Below are 19,306 nucleotides of genomic sequence, written 5' to 3'. Positions count from 1 at the left end.
CAGGCTGCAGAGAGAAACTGAGCTGTCCTGTTGTGGAGGAAAGAGGATGAGACTTGATTTGAAAGCAATACATGCAGTTTTTTTTTCCTATTATGGTACCAGAACAAGTCTTTTCTTAGAAAATCCTGTTGTAAGGCAGGTTGCTGAACTCTGTTTGAGTGATTGGATGAGTCTGAGAAGGGCGTGAAATACATTTTACAGACACAATAAATGTTACAAGAAATAATTTTAACAATTTTTGAATTCACTTGCTTTGATCCTAAATCGTCTTTGTTGCTCTTTTGATGTCAGCTAAGTGTCACTCTTGCTGTTGAGCACTACAGCAGTATGAGTAGGCTCTTCATGGACTCCCAGCGTGCTGTGTGATTGGACGGCCGCTCCAGTCGTTACCAGGGGCGTGGATCCAAGCGAGCTGAATGGGAAACACATTTCTGAGCCTCACCGGTGTTTTAACCATAATGGGGAGAGACGGTGACAAGCGGTAACACTTGTCCCCCTGAATTAATTGGCGAGGGTGACGACAGGAAAACTAAAATTCCCCCCCTCTCCTTGTCGTAAACCGGCCCGAGTGGTCGCCAACTACATGCTCCGCATTCAGCAGCAGCCTCGAAGAAACAGCGGAGAGAGACTCAGCATCGAGCTGCTGTGTCTGCAGCCGAGGAGGAGAGAGGGATGCGAGGATTTGAAAGGAGATAAATACAGCACATTCGTCATTTTTTAAAATTTAAATGATTCCCTGTCAGTATGGGGTGTGTGTTCAGTTAACAAAGACGGAGATAAACCTGATTTTTGTTCTCTATCGTTTTGGTAAGCTCCAGTCGGTGAAAAAATGAGGATAATATGCAGATAGGGCGTTTTTAAAGTCCACCTTTTTGTCGTGGGCAAGCGGCTAGCGTTAGCCAGGTTTCTCCCATGGACCTGCTCCTGCTAGCGTGAGTTTATTAGCCCAGGTTTTTTTTTTGTGTGGTCGGTGGTCATTTCTATTCGCTTTTTGAACTAGGTGAGTCGTGTCCCATCTCCGTTGTGAAATGTGAAAAGCTTTGAATGTGTGGTGAATGAATAGTGACTGAAAATGAAAAGACGTTTTAAGCTAGTTTCTTGAATTTCCAAACTTAAAAGGTTAACGCTAACTTGCTAATAGATCACCTGGCTGATGATGGCTTCTGCTAACAAACCCCCAGCGTTTTGTTTTAACTAACATGGGCTTGTCTTTTCTCATCCACCTGCTTTTATTGACACGAACTAACTCCAACTCTATTATCTATCATGTTTTTTAAAAAAAGAAGAAAAACAATAGATAGCGTCACCTTTTATTACATCCTACACATTTGGGATTTTTTTTTTTTAAATTATCACTAACTGGCTCCATTTCTTTTTTTCAGCTCTCGATATCGGATGAAATCTCGTCTCTGCCATCCATCCCAGTGTTGTGTTAGGGGCCTCTGCTGCCAAACTGCGTCACCGAGTGGGCACTGCAGGTATTCATCCCCAGTCTGCGTGTTAGGAAGTCTAGCCATGGCACGCATGACCTGGAAACCAAAGTGACTGAACTTTAAAAAAGAAAGAAAAAATCACCATGGAGCCAGAGGCCAATTCAAACTCCGAGGCCCACCAAGGACTGAAATATCCCAAGTCTCAGTGTGAACTGGCTGTCAATATGCATGAGGCCATGGGTGATGGGAATGTCAATCTTATGGACTCAGTAGTGAGAGGTGGGAGCGACCCCAGTGCAGACCCTTCCTCCAGTTATCAGAGGAATGTGCATCAGAGATTCATCAGGAGAAGTCTGTGGTTCTCGGACACAGACGAGCAAGCTTTTGAAGCACCTGAATGTGATAACAGGAGTAAGGCCCTGAACATAAACCTGCGAACAATAGTCGATAGGACGCTGGGGACTAGTGGTGGGATACAGGAGGGCTCCAGCACTGAAAGTCAAGGTGGGCAAAAAGACAGTGCAACAGAGAGTGCCAGCGCCGACGAAAAGGAGAAAGGTGGAGATGCATTAAACGTCACATGCAACGATGGTGGTAAAAACGCCATCAAGGCAGCCAGCGAGGAGACTGAGGAGGAGGCAGAGATGAAGGCAGTCTCGACATCTCCGGGAGGAAGGTTTCTCAAATTTGACATCGAGCTGGGGAGAGGGTCCTTCAAGACGGTCTACAAGGGCCTGGATACTGAGACCTGGGTGGAGGTTGCGTGGTGCGAGTTGCAGGTAAAGTACTGAAATAATCCATCATATTTACTGTCTCTCAAACACACAAATATAGTGTCACTTAAGAGTAATTAAAGTATAGTCAGCATCTACATAGGTTGAAAATGAAGCTCATACCACACTTTTCTTTAATTCCTAAACTAGCAGATGGGCGTGGAAGACGCTGTCAAAAGAATAAATGTAGCTTTAAAAAAATACTTTAAATAACCTTCATTTTTTTTCTTCCTTACAAGAAATACACTCTTTCCCCCCTCAATTAGTAATCTGTATTTATGGAGGAATGCCTGATTCTCACAGGAAGCCCACTCTCTATCGGTGTGGGATCACACCTCATTACAGTATAATGGTGATGTCTTCGGGGAACCGTCAATCAGCCAGAGTCTCACGAGGGAGTCCGCTAAGTTGCAAATGGGTTACCACTAAATTTTAAATGGTTTACCCAGGAAAAGTGATTGATAAGCATTAGCCGCTGACGAGGGGATGTACCAGCGCTGAAATATAATAATCAGCAGATTTATGAATGCACAAGGCGAGTGTATCTTCTCTTGCATTACACAGACACAGGAAAATCACCAGCTTAGACTGTGCGAAGGTATTAACTAATTATTTCCGTCCTTTGGAGACTGCAGCAGGGATTATTTCTCTCTCCCTCTCCCTCTCTCTCCCAGGAGGCTTAAGGGGGACTTCAGTAAGCATGACTGGCCCCCTCAAAGAAAGAAAACCTGTCCTGTGATTTCTTGTTCTTACACCATTCAGATTAAAAGGGTTAAGGGTTTACTTCCAACAGTTAACATTCAATCATCCTTTATTTTTACAGCCTCATTATTATTATCATTATCATTATCATTATTATTATTATTATACCCCCCCCCCCTCCCCCCTAGGCTGATAATGTAAAGACTGTAAGCGCAGCTATGGGAGTGGGCAAGTGCAGGAGCTACTTGTGTGTGTGCACTGTCCCAGCAGTGCGTCTGCATGTTATGAGCTGCCTCCCTCCCTCTGTGCAACAGGAGGTAGGCAGACAGGAAGCAGCTGAAGTGCGCTGTAGCCTGCTGGGAGCCGTGTGGCTGTCCTGTGGCCTCAATGAATACTATACCTAGGGTACTGAAAACATGCTGCGTCAGTAACCGGAGAGACGTAAGAATGCATCGCAGACTGTTTTGATGCGTTGAATAATAAACTAAACATGTCTTGTTTGACTTTGGCCTCATAAGACACTGTGACACATCTCAACAGTGGTTAGGACTAAGATAACACATCGTTGGCCGGGAATCAGTAAAGATACATAGAGACGTACAGGATGACTTCATTTAGGGTGATGATGTCATGCAGACTGATAGTAGTTGTGAGCAATCTCCCTCAACTTGACAACATGGAGCTGCAAGTGGACTCAGCAGATGGAAGGATGTGGAGTGGGAAGCAATTTACTGTATTTTATTCATCCCTGGTGACAAATATTAAAACTCCCTCTAGTGGACAGCCAATAATTAACTTCAATTATTGATGTTAATCATACTATAACAGGTCCGTCCTTATGATCATGCTCTCATCCAGCTGCTCTCACATATTGTAGCTTTGAGCTGGCAATCTTGCATAAAAACTGTTGGTTGGCTAAACAAAATGCTGAACTGATCAATATGTTTCATCAGAGGAGTCTGGTTGATCAGCATACGGAGTGAATGAGAACCATTGATTGAGACTTTATTGTGTGTGAATCAATAAGGTCTCATGTGGGACCTTCTTCTACTGAGCAGAACTGCTTGTGATCTCATGTTGATGAATCCTGCCCTTTTTTTAAATTGTCTGTCCAGTGAGTTGCACCATCTAAGAAGTTAAATGTAGAAAAGTCAAAAAGCCCCCCCTAAAAACACCAGAATTTGAAAATAAAACCCTCCTCCTGTAGCTCTATCCCCATCCACTCTGTCCTAAGCCCCTCCCCCCAGATGAGCAGGAACATATGTACGTACTTCGAACGTATGCAACACAACAGTTTAACAGCTTATTATTGCACTCGCTCACACACAACTTCCTCCCAACACACAACAACCTTGAGTGAACATTAGACCGCAAATAGGAGTGCCGCTTCTCACTTGTTTGAAGTCCTCCACAAAAGAACTTAGTATCCTGTCTCCCTGCTTGAATCTGAGTGATATCGCATCTCTTTGGATATCTGCCTACAAAGCTAGGAATGCACTGACTGAACTTTTTCTATCTCATTATTGATTACCAACACCTGGAATCAGTTCTTGGTACTGGTCCAAAATCAGTGTTTTAATAAACTGTAAACCTCATTGTGTGGAAGAGACTGGAGTCATTGTTTTATGTGTAAGGCAACATCAGGCTTGACTGAAACATTGGTATCCTTGCATTATAAAACAAAATGTATAATACATAGATATAAATCCACTGATTTACTATTTATTTAAATAATGGTACCTGATTCCAGATCAGCCCATTGTCACTGAGCTATTTGAGTTAGTATCAGACCAACATGCAATATCAGTATCAGTGCATCTCTATCCAAAACCTCCTCAGGCACCAGGTGGACCAGCCAGGCCTGCAGCTCTGAACCACATCCCCAGATTTTTTAATTCTGGGAGCTGAGTTCAATCAATTGAAGGTATATCCCTTTGGCGTTTATAATGAGATAAGATTATGCGCTGTTCAGTTTGCCCTGCACAACAGTCTGGTGATCACACGTTGCTTTTCGTTCTGCTTTTCGCTCTGTAATTCATGCACCCCCGTCAATTTATATCTGTTAGTATAATCTGGTTGCTTGCCTGCCCTTCAAACTTTATGTGTCATGTGAATATGAGTAAAGGGGGAAAAAGTCAGTTGTTAGATGCATCGCAATATGGACATGGAAGTTTCTGCATATAACAAATAATGCTTTCAAAATACATTACCTACATTTTTAATGACAAGCAGTTCAGTATTAAACGGTCATTAGTGTTGTGCTGAGTTGGGATGTTTTTGGCAAGTTTTGCAGATAAGTAAGTTTGAAACTTTATATAAAACATTTGTGAGCTGCAACTAGTTTTTATTTTTATCTAAATAATTTGCCGATTTAATTACTTGATTAATTGCTGATCTTTAAAATGCCACAAAATTGTGAAGAATGTCCATCACAAACACTCAAGAACCCAAAAATATTCGATTTACTCGATCAAGAAAAAGAGTAAATATTTGAAAAGGATGTTTTGCAGATCAGTTAGTTCAAAACTAGATGCAAATAATTTTTGATCTGCAACCAATGATTATTTATATTATCTAAATAATCTGCTGAATAATTGCTGATCAATCAAGGACCCAGAAGTATTTGCTTTACTTTACCAAGAAAAACTGTAAATATGATTTTAAAATACAACAATTTAATATATTAAAATATTATTTTAAGGGCTGCAATTAATACAATTTGGCATTTTGGCTTAAAGAAGTCATTATTATTCATTAACCAGTTGTTTCAGCTCTTGTCACTTTTCTACTTCAATGTAAAAACTAAGCCAGTGTAATAGTAATTTATTTTCAGGTTGGGTTTGGAGTCGCTTTATTGTGTAAACTGAACACATCCTAAATCTGAGCAGGTGTACTAAGCTCGGCCTGCAGACTCTTTATCTAAGTGCAGCGAATGAGATGTTTTTATTTACTTTCTTAAAGAGACGATCAGGTGGTTTTTATGGCTCCACTGGCATTTATCAGCATACTTAATGTTGTTGTATGTCATGCTGTTATCAGTGGAGAATCACCTGCCAGTATTAAAGGAGTTATTGTGAAGACTGGTTTGGGTTTCAGCCAAGAGTCTACTCTGCCCACAATCATACCATACCTACCATTTGACAGCATACTACAAGTACAGGTAGAATTTTGTTTCAAGATTGCAGCCAAAAGAGTGAACATTTCAAATCTGTGTTTTGAATGTCTACTCTTCAGTGTTGCATGTAGCTGACTGCAGCTCTGCCTCGCTTGGCGAACTGTGGTGAGGAAGACAGAGACCAAGATATGACTCTGTGTTTTTCCACTGTTTTCCCTTCTTGTAATGGTCACATGGCTTTCTTGCCTAGACATTTTAATCTCTCTCTCTCTCTCTCTCTCTCTCTCTCTCTCTCTCTCTCTCTCTCTCTCCCTCTCTCTCCCTCTCTCTCCCTCTCCCATATTCCTCTGTACTCCTCTCCTCTTCCTCCTATGCCCATCTCCCCCACATCTCTGTGTCTGTGCCAGGCTGCTGGCATAACACAGATGGCCCTGGCTCAGGCAAGGATGTTAATCTGAGAGAAAGATGCCTGTTGTGAGTCTTTCATTGTCAAGAAGAAACACTACTTGTGTTTCTATTTACCTCGTCTTGCCTTGTCGTTGCTTACTGGAATTCTTTTTTTAAACTTTGGAAAGTTTCCGTTTCTGCCAATTGTTGCTCCGTGCATAGATATCGATCTCGGTGTTGAGTGCTGTGTGCACACTTGCAATTGCAGAGTTTACTTCTGACTTTGTGCAGACTGCACATTGGTATTTGGCAGTGAGCTTGTTGGTGCTGTAGATTAAATCTGGTTCTCAACTCGTGAATGTGGAGCTGGCAATGATACCGGGCCTGTGATATGACGATGCTTGTCTCTAAGTGTTTGCTGTCGGTTCAGACATTCTTGAACCACACAAACAAAGAAAATGACACCGGGAGTCACTGGGCCAATGTATTGGATCCAAACACTGAACTTCGCTGTAATGGTAGATTAGATCGAGCCATGTTATTGGATGGTAATGTCCTTTTGAACATAACCTCTGGTTGTCTCTTTGGATTAGTATACATGGAGCTTGCAACAATAACCCTTCCTTGACTGCTCATATGGAAAAATGAAAACAAAGTTGAAGATGTCCAAGTAGGTCATTCATTACAGCTCATTTGGCATTAAGAGGCCAATGGATTCAAGGCCAGTCAGACTCAGTGGCTGTAGCTAACAGTGCCTTATCAGTGGCCCCATCTTCAGGCATGCCTGAGCTCCTGTGTCACTCATCCAACTGAGGACCCTGAGGGGAAAGGAACAAGTCGGTCCGAGCCACAGCAATGTGGCCTGTGGTACAGATCCAACTTGTTGGAAAGAGCCTTGTCAAACTAACACAGCCGGAAAAATGAAAGATTTAAAAAAAATGTATAAAAAAAGCTTACTTGTCAGTGTCATGCTGTCAGTTTTTTTTTATTGTTTGGCAAGATAAGAGTTGTGACTCGTTTGACAATCTGGACATCACAAACACAATCTCAGAACTCCAGGCAAAGAAGTACAGTATTATGATGCTGATGAAAAGCCCTGATCAGGTCACACAGACTTCTATAAATTACTCAAAGTTGGGAACATGTGTCCATATTTTTAAAGGGGTCATATGCCCAGTTATTTCAGCAGTAGCTTTGTGTTTCTATTGTGGAAAATATCCAAGTGCACTGATGCTTGACTTATCTGTAAAATGATGTTAGAATGAAGTTATTACAATAATTTGCATTCTTTACAAATGATAGGAAAATAACTGATGATAATAATGCTGAACTATGTAATAAATCATGTATCCTCTATTAGAAACACATTTGAATGATACGCTTGTTACTCAATAATATGTCTATATCATGGAAAGTTGAACTGTTTAATAGTGTATCTAATGTTAAATGATGTCTGTGTTTTGGATGAAAAAAAGTAATGGTGTTAGTGTGTCCTTTTAACAGCCTCACTCAGTCACCATGATTGTTTTAACAGTAACATGACCGGCTGGTTCCAGTACTGTCCTGAGCTGACCTTATTAGCACAGCTATGTCACTAGCTGTTGATGTTTGTCAGGCTGCTGTGGAAGAAAGTTTATATAGTTTTCTCCCAACTCAGTCCTTCATTTTCTACTTAATCTTTTAAAACTGGTCTAGTATTTACTTAAATGCAATCACAGGGTAATAACAAGCTTCAGAGTCAACCTGCACAACACAATGCAATCAATTTCAACATAGACGGGAAGTTAAGAGACAAAACAATGGAGTCAGAGACTTCCTCAATGCAAAGTGGAAATGGTTCTACCTCTCCCTCCCTGGGGTGGTGCATATAGTAACAACTGTTCAAATGAATGTTACAAATCAAGTTTAATCTGTTCAGGCTAATCCCAGCTACATGCAACCGACTTGTGTACATCTTCATGCTTAGCAAAGGCCATGGGGAACACATGCACACACGCCACTTGTCGTTAAAGTGATTTGAGAATTGGAGTGTCGTCAAGTAGGGAAAAGCTCTCGCCCCCATTTACTACAGCTGAAGAGCCTATAAGCAATGTTTTACAAATTTATGACTAGAGTTATAAGTCTCCAGAATTCAGAAGCTTGTTTAAGTTTAATATGCTTGGCAGAAGGAGCTTTAATATACAGAGGTGGACAAAACTACAGAAACCTCACAATATAATGCATTAGCCTCATATTCAATTGGTGAGGCTCATAAAGCTTGTCAGATGTGTTTATGGTATTGTGAATCAAATTCTAGTTATGTATTATGGTTGGATTTGGTGGTTATGTGTGTGTGCTGACTGTTCTTCTTTTGGCAATGCTGTTTTGGCTGTCGGTGGCATGTGTTTTCATATTGAAGACCTTTCTCCTTGCCACATTGCATTATAGTCTTGCTACTGATGCACCAGCAGTTCCAGCAGTGGATATCTGTACCTTGTTTTGATCTAAAACCTTGTTTTTAAAAAAAAAACAACTTTTATTAAAGGTGACACATATGGCTAACCGTTAACATCAAGTGGTCAAAAGATAAAATAGTTCTCGCTGTGCCTAGCCATAGTTTTGATCATAAAAGTATTTAGTGATAAACTTGAGATGCACCTTTAGCACGCACATACTCCTGCAATCAAACCTTGACCTGATGAAGATTTAGTTAAGTGGCCTTTGACCTCCTTTGTCCCTCCCCAAACAACCCAGTGTCACAACAGCTCATTAGGACCTGTAATCCCATTAGGAATTTAAGAAGGTTATTTGTATGAATGAACCTGGACCACCTCTGCATCTTGTTAAGGCGTCCTGCTAAGGCTCTGTGGTATAAGGGCTACTTTTTAATACACTCTCCAGTTGATCGCTGCATCACTAAGCTATTTATGTAATAACCTCCTAAGACTCAGCAATTCATTTTTGTCCTCTATGGGGGACATGAGTCTGAGAGCTCTAAGTCGAGCACCATTTATGCAATCTATTTGAGTCCTACCGTACTGTCAAGAGGACATCCCGGCCTTTCTACTGGGGTTGTAGCTAACCGAGCACATAGACTTTCTTTTCAAAATGGTGGGCATTCCAGCTTCCACATTTTATGGCAACAAAAGAGATAAATTATCAATATTATGCAGATATGTTTCTGATGCTAATAATCAAATTGTTTAATATGAGTCTGAACTTCAATTTGGTCGAATTTCAGAAATGTACAGTAATTGTAACCCTTTCAAAGCACAAATTTTATTCAGTGTCCTTTGTAGTGGACAACGGGACATAATAACCCCTGTTTATAACCCAAGTCCATACATATGAAAACAGAGAGTTGAGTGAGGCAGAAAGGATTTTAATCAGAATCGTGCAAGTGAGTCAGTCAGCTGTCAAGAGATGATGATGATTAAGAGGGCCAGACAATAGATCAAGAAGGTGAAAACTCAAAGGAGGACATCAGCTTTCAAAGAGTGGAGTCCATTATGGATAAGAAACAAAGTGTAAGCTATGTCACTGAAGTTTATTAGTATTACAGTGTCTAGAAAGGGAAATGAGAACCTTTTGTAGTAGAATTCAAACACACTGACACACCCATACAGTACACAATCAGTTAAAAGCTGGACAGCTATTAAAAAGCATTTGAAAAGCTTGGCAAACTTTTGACCCCATTGATTTATATAATTAATACATTTTCTAAAAGTGCATTAAACTACACCTCTAATTTCTCTATTAATTAAGTTTCTTTCCTACAGTGGAGGAGAATACTTTGAAGGACAACCCTGGCCACAACCACTAAGACTGGAGGCCATCTCATTACTTATAACAGCACATAATAGTTTTTTTTTTTTTAATTTCAAAAAATGTCAGCACACAAACCAGCGGGAGATGCTTATCTCTCGAGGCAGCCTTAAAACAATTTTAGAGAAGCTGAAAACCGTCTTTGGCATATCTATGCACATGGCATGTCTTTGATACCCTAGGATCCGGATGTACTGGTGTTGAAGTTGAGGTTCCCAGTTAAAGCCAACTCAATGAGTTGGATTAGGCAGTCTATCAAAGCCAGACCAGTGTCCTGTGTGGTTTGTACCAGGGAAACCAAATCCCACATGTCTGAAAGTATTTGTGTTTTCCAATACTGACAGCCTTGTGCTGGATTTTAAAGTTTACAAGGACTGGAATGTGTTCACTGACCAGCAGCTGGGAATCGGAGGGAATGCAGTTGTTCGGATGGCACAATCTCTTACAAGAGTAACACACCTGTATTTTGACCTTTTTTTTATTTCACGTCTGTCGGAGTACTGGATATGTTGAAAGCAAATGGTCTCCTGTGAACAGGGACAAATTTGAAAAATACAACATGCACTGTGCATGTCAAAAAGTCAGAGGACACAAAGTTACAAAAACAAGGAAGTAGTACATCTGAAAACCACTTGAGGTTGGTGAGACAAAGTGCCAGGATAATAAGGCAGTTCTGATGGCCTCCATTGTGTGTGGGATAGAGATCCAGGACAGCTGCGTACGATGGTTAGTGAAAGGGAAGCACCATGTCACTGTGCCTAACCCAAACCTGCTGTTGTGCCTGAGTACAACAAAACGGGTGGAGCTGATTTATGCGACCATATGATCAGCTTTATCTGATGTCAAGCCGCACAAGAAATTGGACCATCTTTATGGTCATGCATTTCCTTGACATGTTAGCCACAAACAGCTAAAATCGAGTATAGGGCAGACCACCAGGTCTCTGGGAGCCTGCAGTATTTTGACTCCAAGCTCCTGCTGGCTGATAAAATTATTGCTCAAGCACAGGTTGGTCAAGGTAAACAGGTTGACAAGGTGGTTATTGACATTGATGAGCACGAGTACATTCCAACAAAGGAGAAGCCTGTTGAACCGCAGCCCAATGACTATGGCAAATGGAACAACCGTATCTTTTGACAAAGATGGTGGAGGCGGTACATGCATCACTGTGCAGGAGCAAAGGGAAAACATTTATTGAGTATATTAGACGTATCATGTTTTTGTCAGTTTCAAAGACAAAAAACTGCTTCCTGTTGTACCATGCATGACCTGTTGTTGGTGCCATGTCTGATGTGACCAAACAGCCCCGCTTGAGGTGTTGAATCAAGTGTTGGTGTTCAGATGTGTTTCCTTCATCTGTTTATAATGATCATGAAAGGAAAGCAAATTGGATATGCACCGCCTAAATACATACGTGAGTCCAAAAAAAGAATCATGGTTGTGTTTTGAAATTTGAATGAAAAATACCTCAATAGGGCGTGCAGCGACAAATAGTTTAGATGTTATCTTTCTGTTTCCAAACATGTTCGATGTTGTCGGGTAAATCCGTTGGTCTATAACAACTAGTACACTGAATATCTCCTCCATCACTGATTTCTTCCCCCCCTGCAGCAGTCACAGCACAGCACAAATTTACGGCACTCTTTAGCCAGCATGTCATGCAGCTACACTTGCCTAGCTACCACAACCTTAGAATACTAGTTGCACTTAGAGGTTAGTTGGTAGTGATGGATTTAACACAATGTTCTTCGAATTGGTTTTATTATTGATGACCAGGTCAGATTTTGGTAAAGGGGCTGTGGAGTATAGGAAAAACCCTTGCTTGTGTTTTGCCTGTGTGGTGTTTAGTCTGGGTCAGGGTATTATGCTGCATCAAGGCTGTCTCACTGGCTCTGTGCCCCCACACTGCAGCGGCTGATAAAATGCTCAAAGGAGGGGTTGGCCCGGCTGCCCAGTTCAGCTCAGGACATCTCTACCCAGCAAATCACTATTTTCTGCCTTGTCGCAGCTCCAGCCCTCTTCATCAGTGATCTGGGAATAGGGGCACATGTGCGAGACTGCCCACCCTCCACACTCTCGCTTTCTGGCTCTCACCAGTCCGTGCTGGCTTCATTAGGCCTTAGTCATTTATGTGGGCATCAAGCACATTTGTGAATATTTGTCTCAAGTTCTGAACAGATGGGTGAAATTTCCACTCTGGGTATCATAGCACCACAGCTATTCATAGCTAACTGTATTAGCTAGTCTACAGTTTTTACAATGGGCCTGAGTATCTTGTGTGTGGATGTTTAATGTGTGTGTGAGAGAGAGAGAGAGCGAGTGTGTGTGTGTGTGTGTGTGTGTGTGTGTGTGTGTGTGTGTGTGTGTGTGTGTGTGTGTGTGTGTGTGTGTGTGTGTGTGTGTGTGTGTGTGTTAAGGATGTCATCACCAGCTGTCGTGCCTCAGGTTCTGCTGAATACTCAGGTTAATACTGCTTTTTATTCACTATTAAGCCTCTGTGATTAGAAATGAACAAAACCAAGAAGAGCATGGCCTATTTTGATATTGCTGCTGACTGTAGAATCGCAATAAAGAATAAATATTGTATGTAAATAATAAAAAAATAGTGTTAATAGTGAATTGATCATCTCATTCATCAACTAATTGTTTCAGCACTTCTGAAAATGACTATCTATGAGACCAGTGTTAATTATGGTGTTTTGGGCCTGCTCTCGGGCTCCAGTATCATTATAGAGAGGCATTTTGTCTGCTGATCAATCGACTGTAGCAATATGTGATGGCCTAGACAATTATCACACTCATTTGTGGCGATATATGTAATTTTCTGTGAAGTGGTGCCTCTGTTTTTTTTTCTCCCTGAAGGTTAGTGTTTTATTTCATAAATGTATTAATTTTTATGTCTATGGGCGTGGCTTATCTTTACTTTATTACTACAACAGTCATTAGAACACCTCAGGACGTCCCTCAGTGTCTTTTTCACTGTTTCTACTTTTAGGAGATAATAGCCCAGCCAATACTTCAGCTTTTCATCTGCTTTTCACAGCTTTAATCAACAGATGCTATATTAGCTTTAGTGTTGAAATGTGTGGTCGATCGACAGAAAATAAATTGCCAACATTTATGATAATAGTAATAAAATAACTCACCACTTGACTTTGTTTTATATCGTTACAAATTGAATGTCTTCATGTTTTGATAGTTGGTTGGCAGACACAGACAGTATGAAGATGTCAGCTTGGGCTCCAGGAAATTGTGATGAGCATTTCCTCCTAAATTATTGATTAATTGAAGACATAATGAATAGTTAATACAGTAATGAAGAAAATCACAAATTCAAGCCCAAATAGGCTTATCAAAGAAGTAGCAAGATCAGTAAATAAATTAGCATGTATGTAAATAAAATATTTGTATGTACTGGACTGTGTTAATGTTTTAGGCACTAAAAGTAAAGTGAGGATGCTTTCAAAAATAATGCCATAAATCAGATGTTTTCACAGTGGGAGCTGGGCCTTCCCATGGGGGCTCCAAACTGTCTCAGGGGAGGCTCAGTGAATGGAAGTGAAAAAATATTACATTATTTATTACATTAGTTATCAAAAGGAGATCCTGTATAATTGCCTAAATGTGTGATTTGGGTAAAGATAAAGTTCAGAGATACGATAGTTTTGGGGAGTTTTACTGTTTTTTCCCCCACTTTCCTAGAGTCAGAAACTAAAAAATGCCTTTGGACAGACTCTTTTTAATGTATTTCGTGTAGTCTTACATGAAATACTGTTTATACAAACAGCAATATCAGGCTTACTTGGCTCAATTGTTGAGTGTCAAAGGGATCAAATAACATCATGGCCCCCAGAATTGAGCAAAACTTAGCAATTAAACTCAACAATAAATCATTTTTATTTATAAATTAACCTCTTACAAATTGCAGTAAACAGGAAAAAACCTAAATCAAATGTGGGGTCATTTTGATGATGGAGACTCAATTTTCGACCAGTCGGATGCCTTCCTGATGGTATTCAATAATGGATCATCTAAAGTGCCTAAAACTTTTATGTAGTACTATGTATTAGGCCATTATTTAAAGCCTTTTTAGCCATTTTGTTTATAGTTCTTTTTTTTTTTTTTAAATCACAGGAACGTTTATAATTCCAAACTTTGTTATATTAATTCCTCAGTCTTGTAAAATATTTATTTTTGTAAATTTGCGGCAATCTTGTTTAAACATACTGTGTGTATGTGTGTATAAACATAATATTTTAAAAAGTATATATTTTATCTTTTTATCTGATTTGTAAAACTCAAATATTGATATCAGTGTCGGCCTCCAAAGACTTGGGTTCCTAACAAAGATGGGATCTGTACAAGCGTCACCATGCAGTTGTCTCATTGCATAAGCAGCATTAGTTACGAGGAGCCAGGGTGTGTAATCAGAATTTTTTTTTTCTTTGTTGTTTGTTTTTCAGCTTGCACATTTAGAATGTGACAGGAAAGAGGTTTAGAGAAGGTTTGTGTGCCTTAATCCATGTTGGCTAACTCCTGTACACAATCAGTCAGACTCACTTATTTATTTGTTAAACCCAAGCAACAAACCTAAATGCCTTTCATTATGGTCCTCTGAAAGTTCATAAGTGCAGCTGTGACATAATGCTTTGCTCTTTTCCTGTTTTTTGTTTTTGTTTTTTTCTGATTACTGATAGCTCTGGCAGCATAGTGGTGTCTCATACGTCTCTTCCTCATAACTTCATCTTATCTCTTCCCATCATTTTTCTTCTTAGCTCACAGCCAAGCAACAGAGTAGTCGTTTGGTCAAAGAGCTGATTTAAACACTAATGGTGTGTCATATTGGATGGTGTTCCTGTCTTTCAGGCTCCTCCATGACAAGGCAAGATGATACATGCACATTTTTGCTCTCCACTTAGCCCTGCATCAATCTCACCAGCTCTTCCTTGTTTAAAACAGTTTACTGAGCCACTCTTGAACACTAGTAGACCAATTACCAGAGCCTGGGTGTAGAGGGGCAGCATGGCAGGGCTGTAACACTGAAATGGAGATAACAGTGACCAGCAGCTGCCAGCCAAATCCTCCTGCAGTCATGACTGATGGGACACAATTCAGCTGCGGGCAGCCTGCTGGCTCACGGCTCTTCCTGCACCAGCTTTTGTTACAGCAGTGAAAGCGCTGCAATAATCATCTGCTGTTGTGGATGTGGGTGCAGAGTGTAGCCAAGTAATTTAACATACGTCATTCAACCTGGAAACCACATTTCATGTCCGGTGGTTCCAAACATCCTCACTCTTGAAATGTCTAAATAAGTTGTAATAGGACTGTATGGTTGGTGTTTTGTAGTACTCTGACTAAGTAAAGAGAAAAGTCCTGCAGTCCTGTATCCAAGTATCATGACATTGCCAATCTGACTGAAGCTAAGTTATTCATTGCTGTGTGTGTGTGTGTGTGTGTGTGTGTGTGTGTGTGTGTGTGTGTGTGTGTGTGATCTCTGAGCATTTGTACAGTTTATCTTTATTTAATTTCAACAGAGTCCACTTCTAATTTGTTTTACAAGTACATCCTGAGTTGAAATAGTTTCTGTCTAAATCTCATTATCCAGTTGTGACACATATTGAGTCCGCAGGGTTTAGTTTTCTAGGTTTTATACAGTAGTAGTGGTTGTTGACAAGTTGTTTGAATACAAATCCCTGTCACACTATTGTTGCTAATCCTAAATGATAATCTGATCCTTGTTAAACAAGGATCACGATGAGGCCAAGTTAATGGGAGAAAGAGGAAATTGTAATTAGGAACACAAAGCTATGGAGAAAGGCCATGTTGAGTGTGTAATTTAGCTGCCGTAAGTGGGAATAATGTTGTAACCTTTTTCTCTACTAACGAATCACTTCCCCTGTCTGCAAACTTTTCTGGTCTTATCAGTCATAGTGTGGGAATAAAGACTTTTAGATTAGACAGACTGGATGGTGTCTGTCCTCCATGTTCTTCTTAGCTTTACCATTAAAGTGGTAACAAAGGTCAGTTGATTCGTCTTTTTTCCACCCATTTAAGTCATAATCCAAAACCATAATGTTCCTACAGTTTTCTCAGTAGATAATAAAGCCTGCTATCTTTCCTACAGGCCTTTTTCTCTTTTTATGAACCCAGCAGCACTGTTGTGTGCAAACATTAAGCCAACAGTAAAAGACTGTTATTTCTGTAATTTAGGGGACGTTTTGATTTAGTCATTTTGTGGTTTTATTCCACAGACAACCCTGTGTGTGTGTGTGTGTGTGTGTGTGTGTGTGTGTGTGTGTGTGTGTGTGTGTGTGTGTGTGTGTGTGTGTGTGTGTGTGTGTGTGTGTGTGTGTGTGTGTTAGAGAGAGAATATGAAAGTTAATGAAGTTAATAATACAGTTTGCATGAGTTTTCAGCTATTTTGTGTGTTTATACATTTTCTCTGCATGAGAAAATGTGTGTGCGTGTGTCTGTCAGCTTGTTTAGGATATCTCTCTCTCTCTAGATTGATGCTCCAGAGACTGCTGGCCTGCCTCAGCACTCTTCAGCCCCACAACTCCCCTCCTTCTAGGGGAAGTCTGATTCTGTTAGTGGATAATCAATAGGGGACACTCATCCTGATGTAACCTGCTTAAACTTGATGAATTTTTTTTTTTTTTTTTTTGTTATCAAGCAAAAAGTGCAATTAGTGTGGGAAAAAACAAGCTGCATCATTGTGGTTTCAGTGAAATTATGTTTTCTGGCTCACCTGTCCACACACACTTATGCACAGACTATGTGGTGTCCATAACATTGACTGTATATAAATATGGACGATGTGTCACCAATTCCGACTGCTATGCGAAAGTGAAGCCAAAATATCTTGTTTTTGGGAGCTGCCATCTTGCTTGTGTGATGTCATTTGGAGCCAGTCGACAAGATGAAGCCCACCCCCCACCCCCCACCCCCCCACCTGCCCTTTTCCAAACAGTTTCCAAGGAAGACTTCCCAGATAGTTCTATATAAAAATCCATCCGACGTGTCAAGTTTAGTTTCTTTTTATGGCAGAAATGGAAATTTAATGGTAGCCTAAATCATTTGACATGCTTGCAGTGCTTTCTACAGTTAGCTTAGTACTTGTGTGTGTTGAAGAGCAGGATCTCCTAGAACCAATTTATCATGAATGATGCTCATTATTTGACAGAGTTATGTTGCATTATGTGTGTTTTCTCAATTCTCTGCATGAGTTTGACAAGCTGATAATAAAGCTTGATTAGAGATGCTGAGTACACTACACAGGCTTCTAGGCTTTTCTTTATCCAGGATGCTGTAAGAAGCTCAAAATGTGTTGTTTTAAAGTACCCGGATAAATGTGAGTACTTAAAAGTAGACTTGGATAGGAAGTGCACTGGATAACAAAAATATGTACTTTTCTGGCACTGTAAGGCAGCTGGAGAGATACCATCTAACCGTGCATACTGTACATTCTGCAACATAGGTGGCCTCAATGAAATTCAATCTCTAAACTACGGCAGTGTTTGTGCCAGGCTCTCCCCATGGTTATATTAAGCATTGCTTTTTACTTTATTAGTTGATGGGAACAGCCGGAGCTTTTTATATAAAACCAATTAACTCCTCTAACTATCAACTGTAACTGTTACTGCTATGTTGTGTATAATATATATACATACCACCAGAATCTCAGGGAAAGTAGCAGAGCTGATATACATCTATCCACAATACGGATGCCTTCTTCTTAGATGTAGCTAAGACAGCATGTGACATTAGGCCAGGAACCTAATTTGAACACATAGTTTTGCCATTACATGGTATAGTGTCCTGTGCAGTTCCCACGACCAATATTTTAATCTATTACCTGGTCCCTGCTGCGCCCTGAGGCCCACTGTTTTGGTGACTCCTTCTGATATGTCCCTGTTGCTACATGAGCTCACTGGAGCCGTGGAACTAATAGAGTTCAGCACACAGATTTAGTGGGTGGCAGCCGAGTGGAGCACAACTTTATAGATTGCTTCCTGCTAATGTCACAATCTATTTTTCTCTCCCTGTTGCCCAGTATGATTTTCTGTGTGTGTGTGTGCGTTTGTGTTTAACCTCGCCTGGGCGGCTCCACAGTCTGCTGTGACCAGCTGAGCCGTTTTCTTAAGCCAAGTATTCCACACAGACCCGATAAGATCCTCATATATGCACACAAACACTAGATAATCTGTTTGCAGCTCTGTGTGGAATCATAATGTAATGACGAGTCACACCTGCTTGGGGGTGGTTAGAATTTGTGTATCATGGGAGTGACATTCTTCCAGCCTCTCAGTGTGTCTGTATGTATCTGTCTGTGTATCTTACCATGCTGTGCACAACACCTCTGAGCCTACATGTGGCTTCTGAATTATGCAGAAGCCCCAGTGTCTGCCGAGGGAAAACTGAAGTAGGAGAACAAATGGAGGCGTGTGTGTGTGTGTGTGTGTTGTGTGATTGGGATTTGGGGAACACTCTGTGGTGGTGGTGGTGGGATCATCCTGCTGTAGGGGCGGGATTCCTGAAAAGACGAGAACAGAGATGATGAGAGGAGGAGGTAGGGGAAGAAAGAAAGAAAAAGGGAGTGTCACCTAAAAGGGAGGAAACACTGCAGTGCACAAGAGTTTAAATTTTGCTTTAGGCTCCGTGCCCTCTTTGACTGTGTTTTTTAGCCCCTTGTTTCAGGTACCATTCAGACTGCATGCTGCTCTTGTGCAGCAAAGAGCACTTGGGGATAACCCAGCCCAACTTGGGCGGCCCCAGCCCATGCCTCCTATTGCTCAGCTTGCCTCAGTAGAAAGGGTTCTCTGCAGAACTGAATTATTCATAGGCTTCGGAAGAGTGCAGTGAAAATCCCCACCCCCCACACACTTGCACACAAAACCTGATATGCCACATTCACACACACACACACACACACTAACACACCCCATGCTTTATCATCTTATCAGTCCACTCTTAACTCCTAACCTCCATCCAATTTCATTTTTAAGGCTATTTAGTCTGAATATGTATTTGCCGTTTCATCTCACAGGAAGTTCACTGTGGTTGAATAATTAAATAGATTAGATCTCGCTAGG

General features: G+C 40.8%; 1 protein-coding gene across 1 annotated transcript in view; it reads left to right on the top strand.

The window, feature by feature from the left end:
* The first annotated feature begins 430 nt into the window (after nucleotides 1-430).
* Nucleotides 431-19,306, top strand: part of LOC128357224 (serine/threonine-protein kinase WNK2) — a 45,670-nt gene continuing 26,794 nt past the window's right edge. The window contains exons 1-2 of the mRNA XM_053317509.1: nucleotides 431-1,000; nucleotides 1,383-2,212. Coding sequence (XP_053173484.1) covers nucleotides 1,577-2,212 — 636 coding nt within the window. The 5' untranslated portion in view covers nucleotides 431-1,000; nucleotides 1,383-1,576. The remainder of the gene's footprint in view (nucleotides 1,001-1,382; nucleotides 2,213-19,306) is intronic.

The sequence above is a fragment of the Scomber japonicus genome, chromosome 4, assembly GCF_027409825.1.
Source record: "Scomber japonicus isolate fScoJap1 chromosome 4, fScoJap1.pri, whole genome shotgun sequence".
NCBI lineage: Eukaryota > Metazoa > Chordata > Actinopteri > Scombriformes > Scombridae > Scomber > Scomber japonicus.
This window is presented reverse-complemented; position numbering and strand designations above follow the sequence as displayed.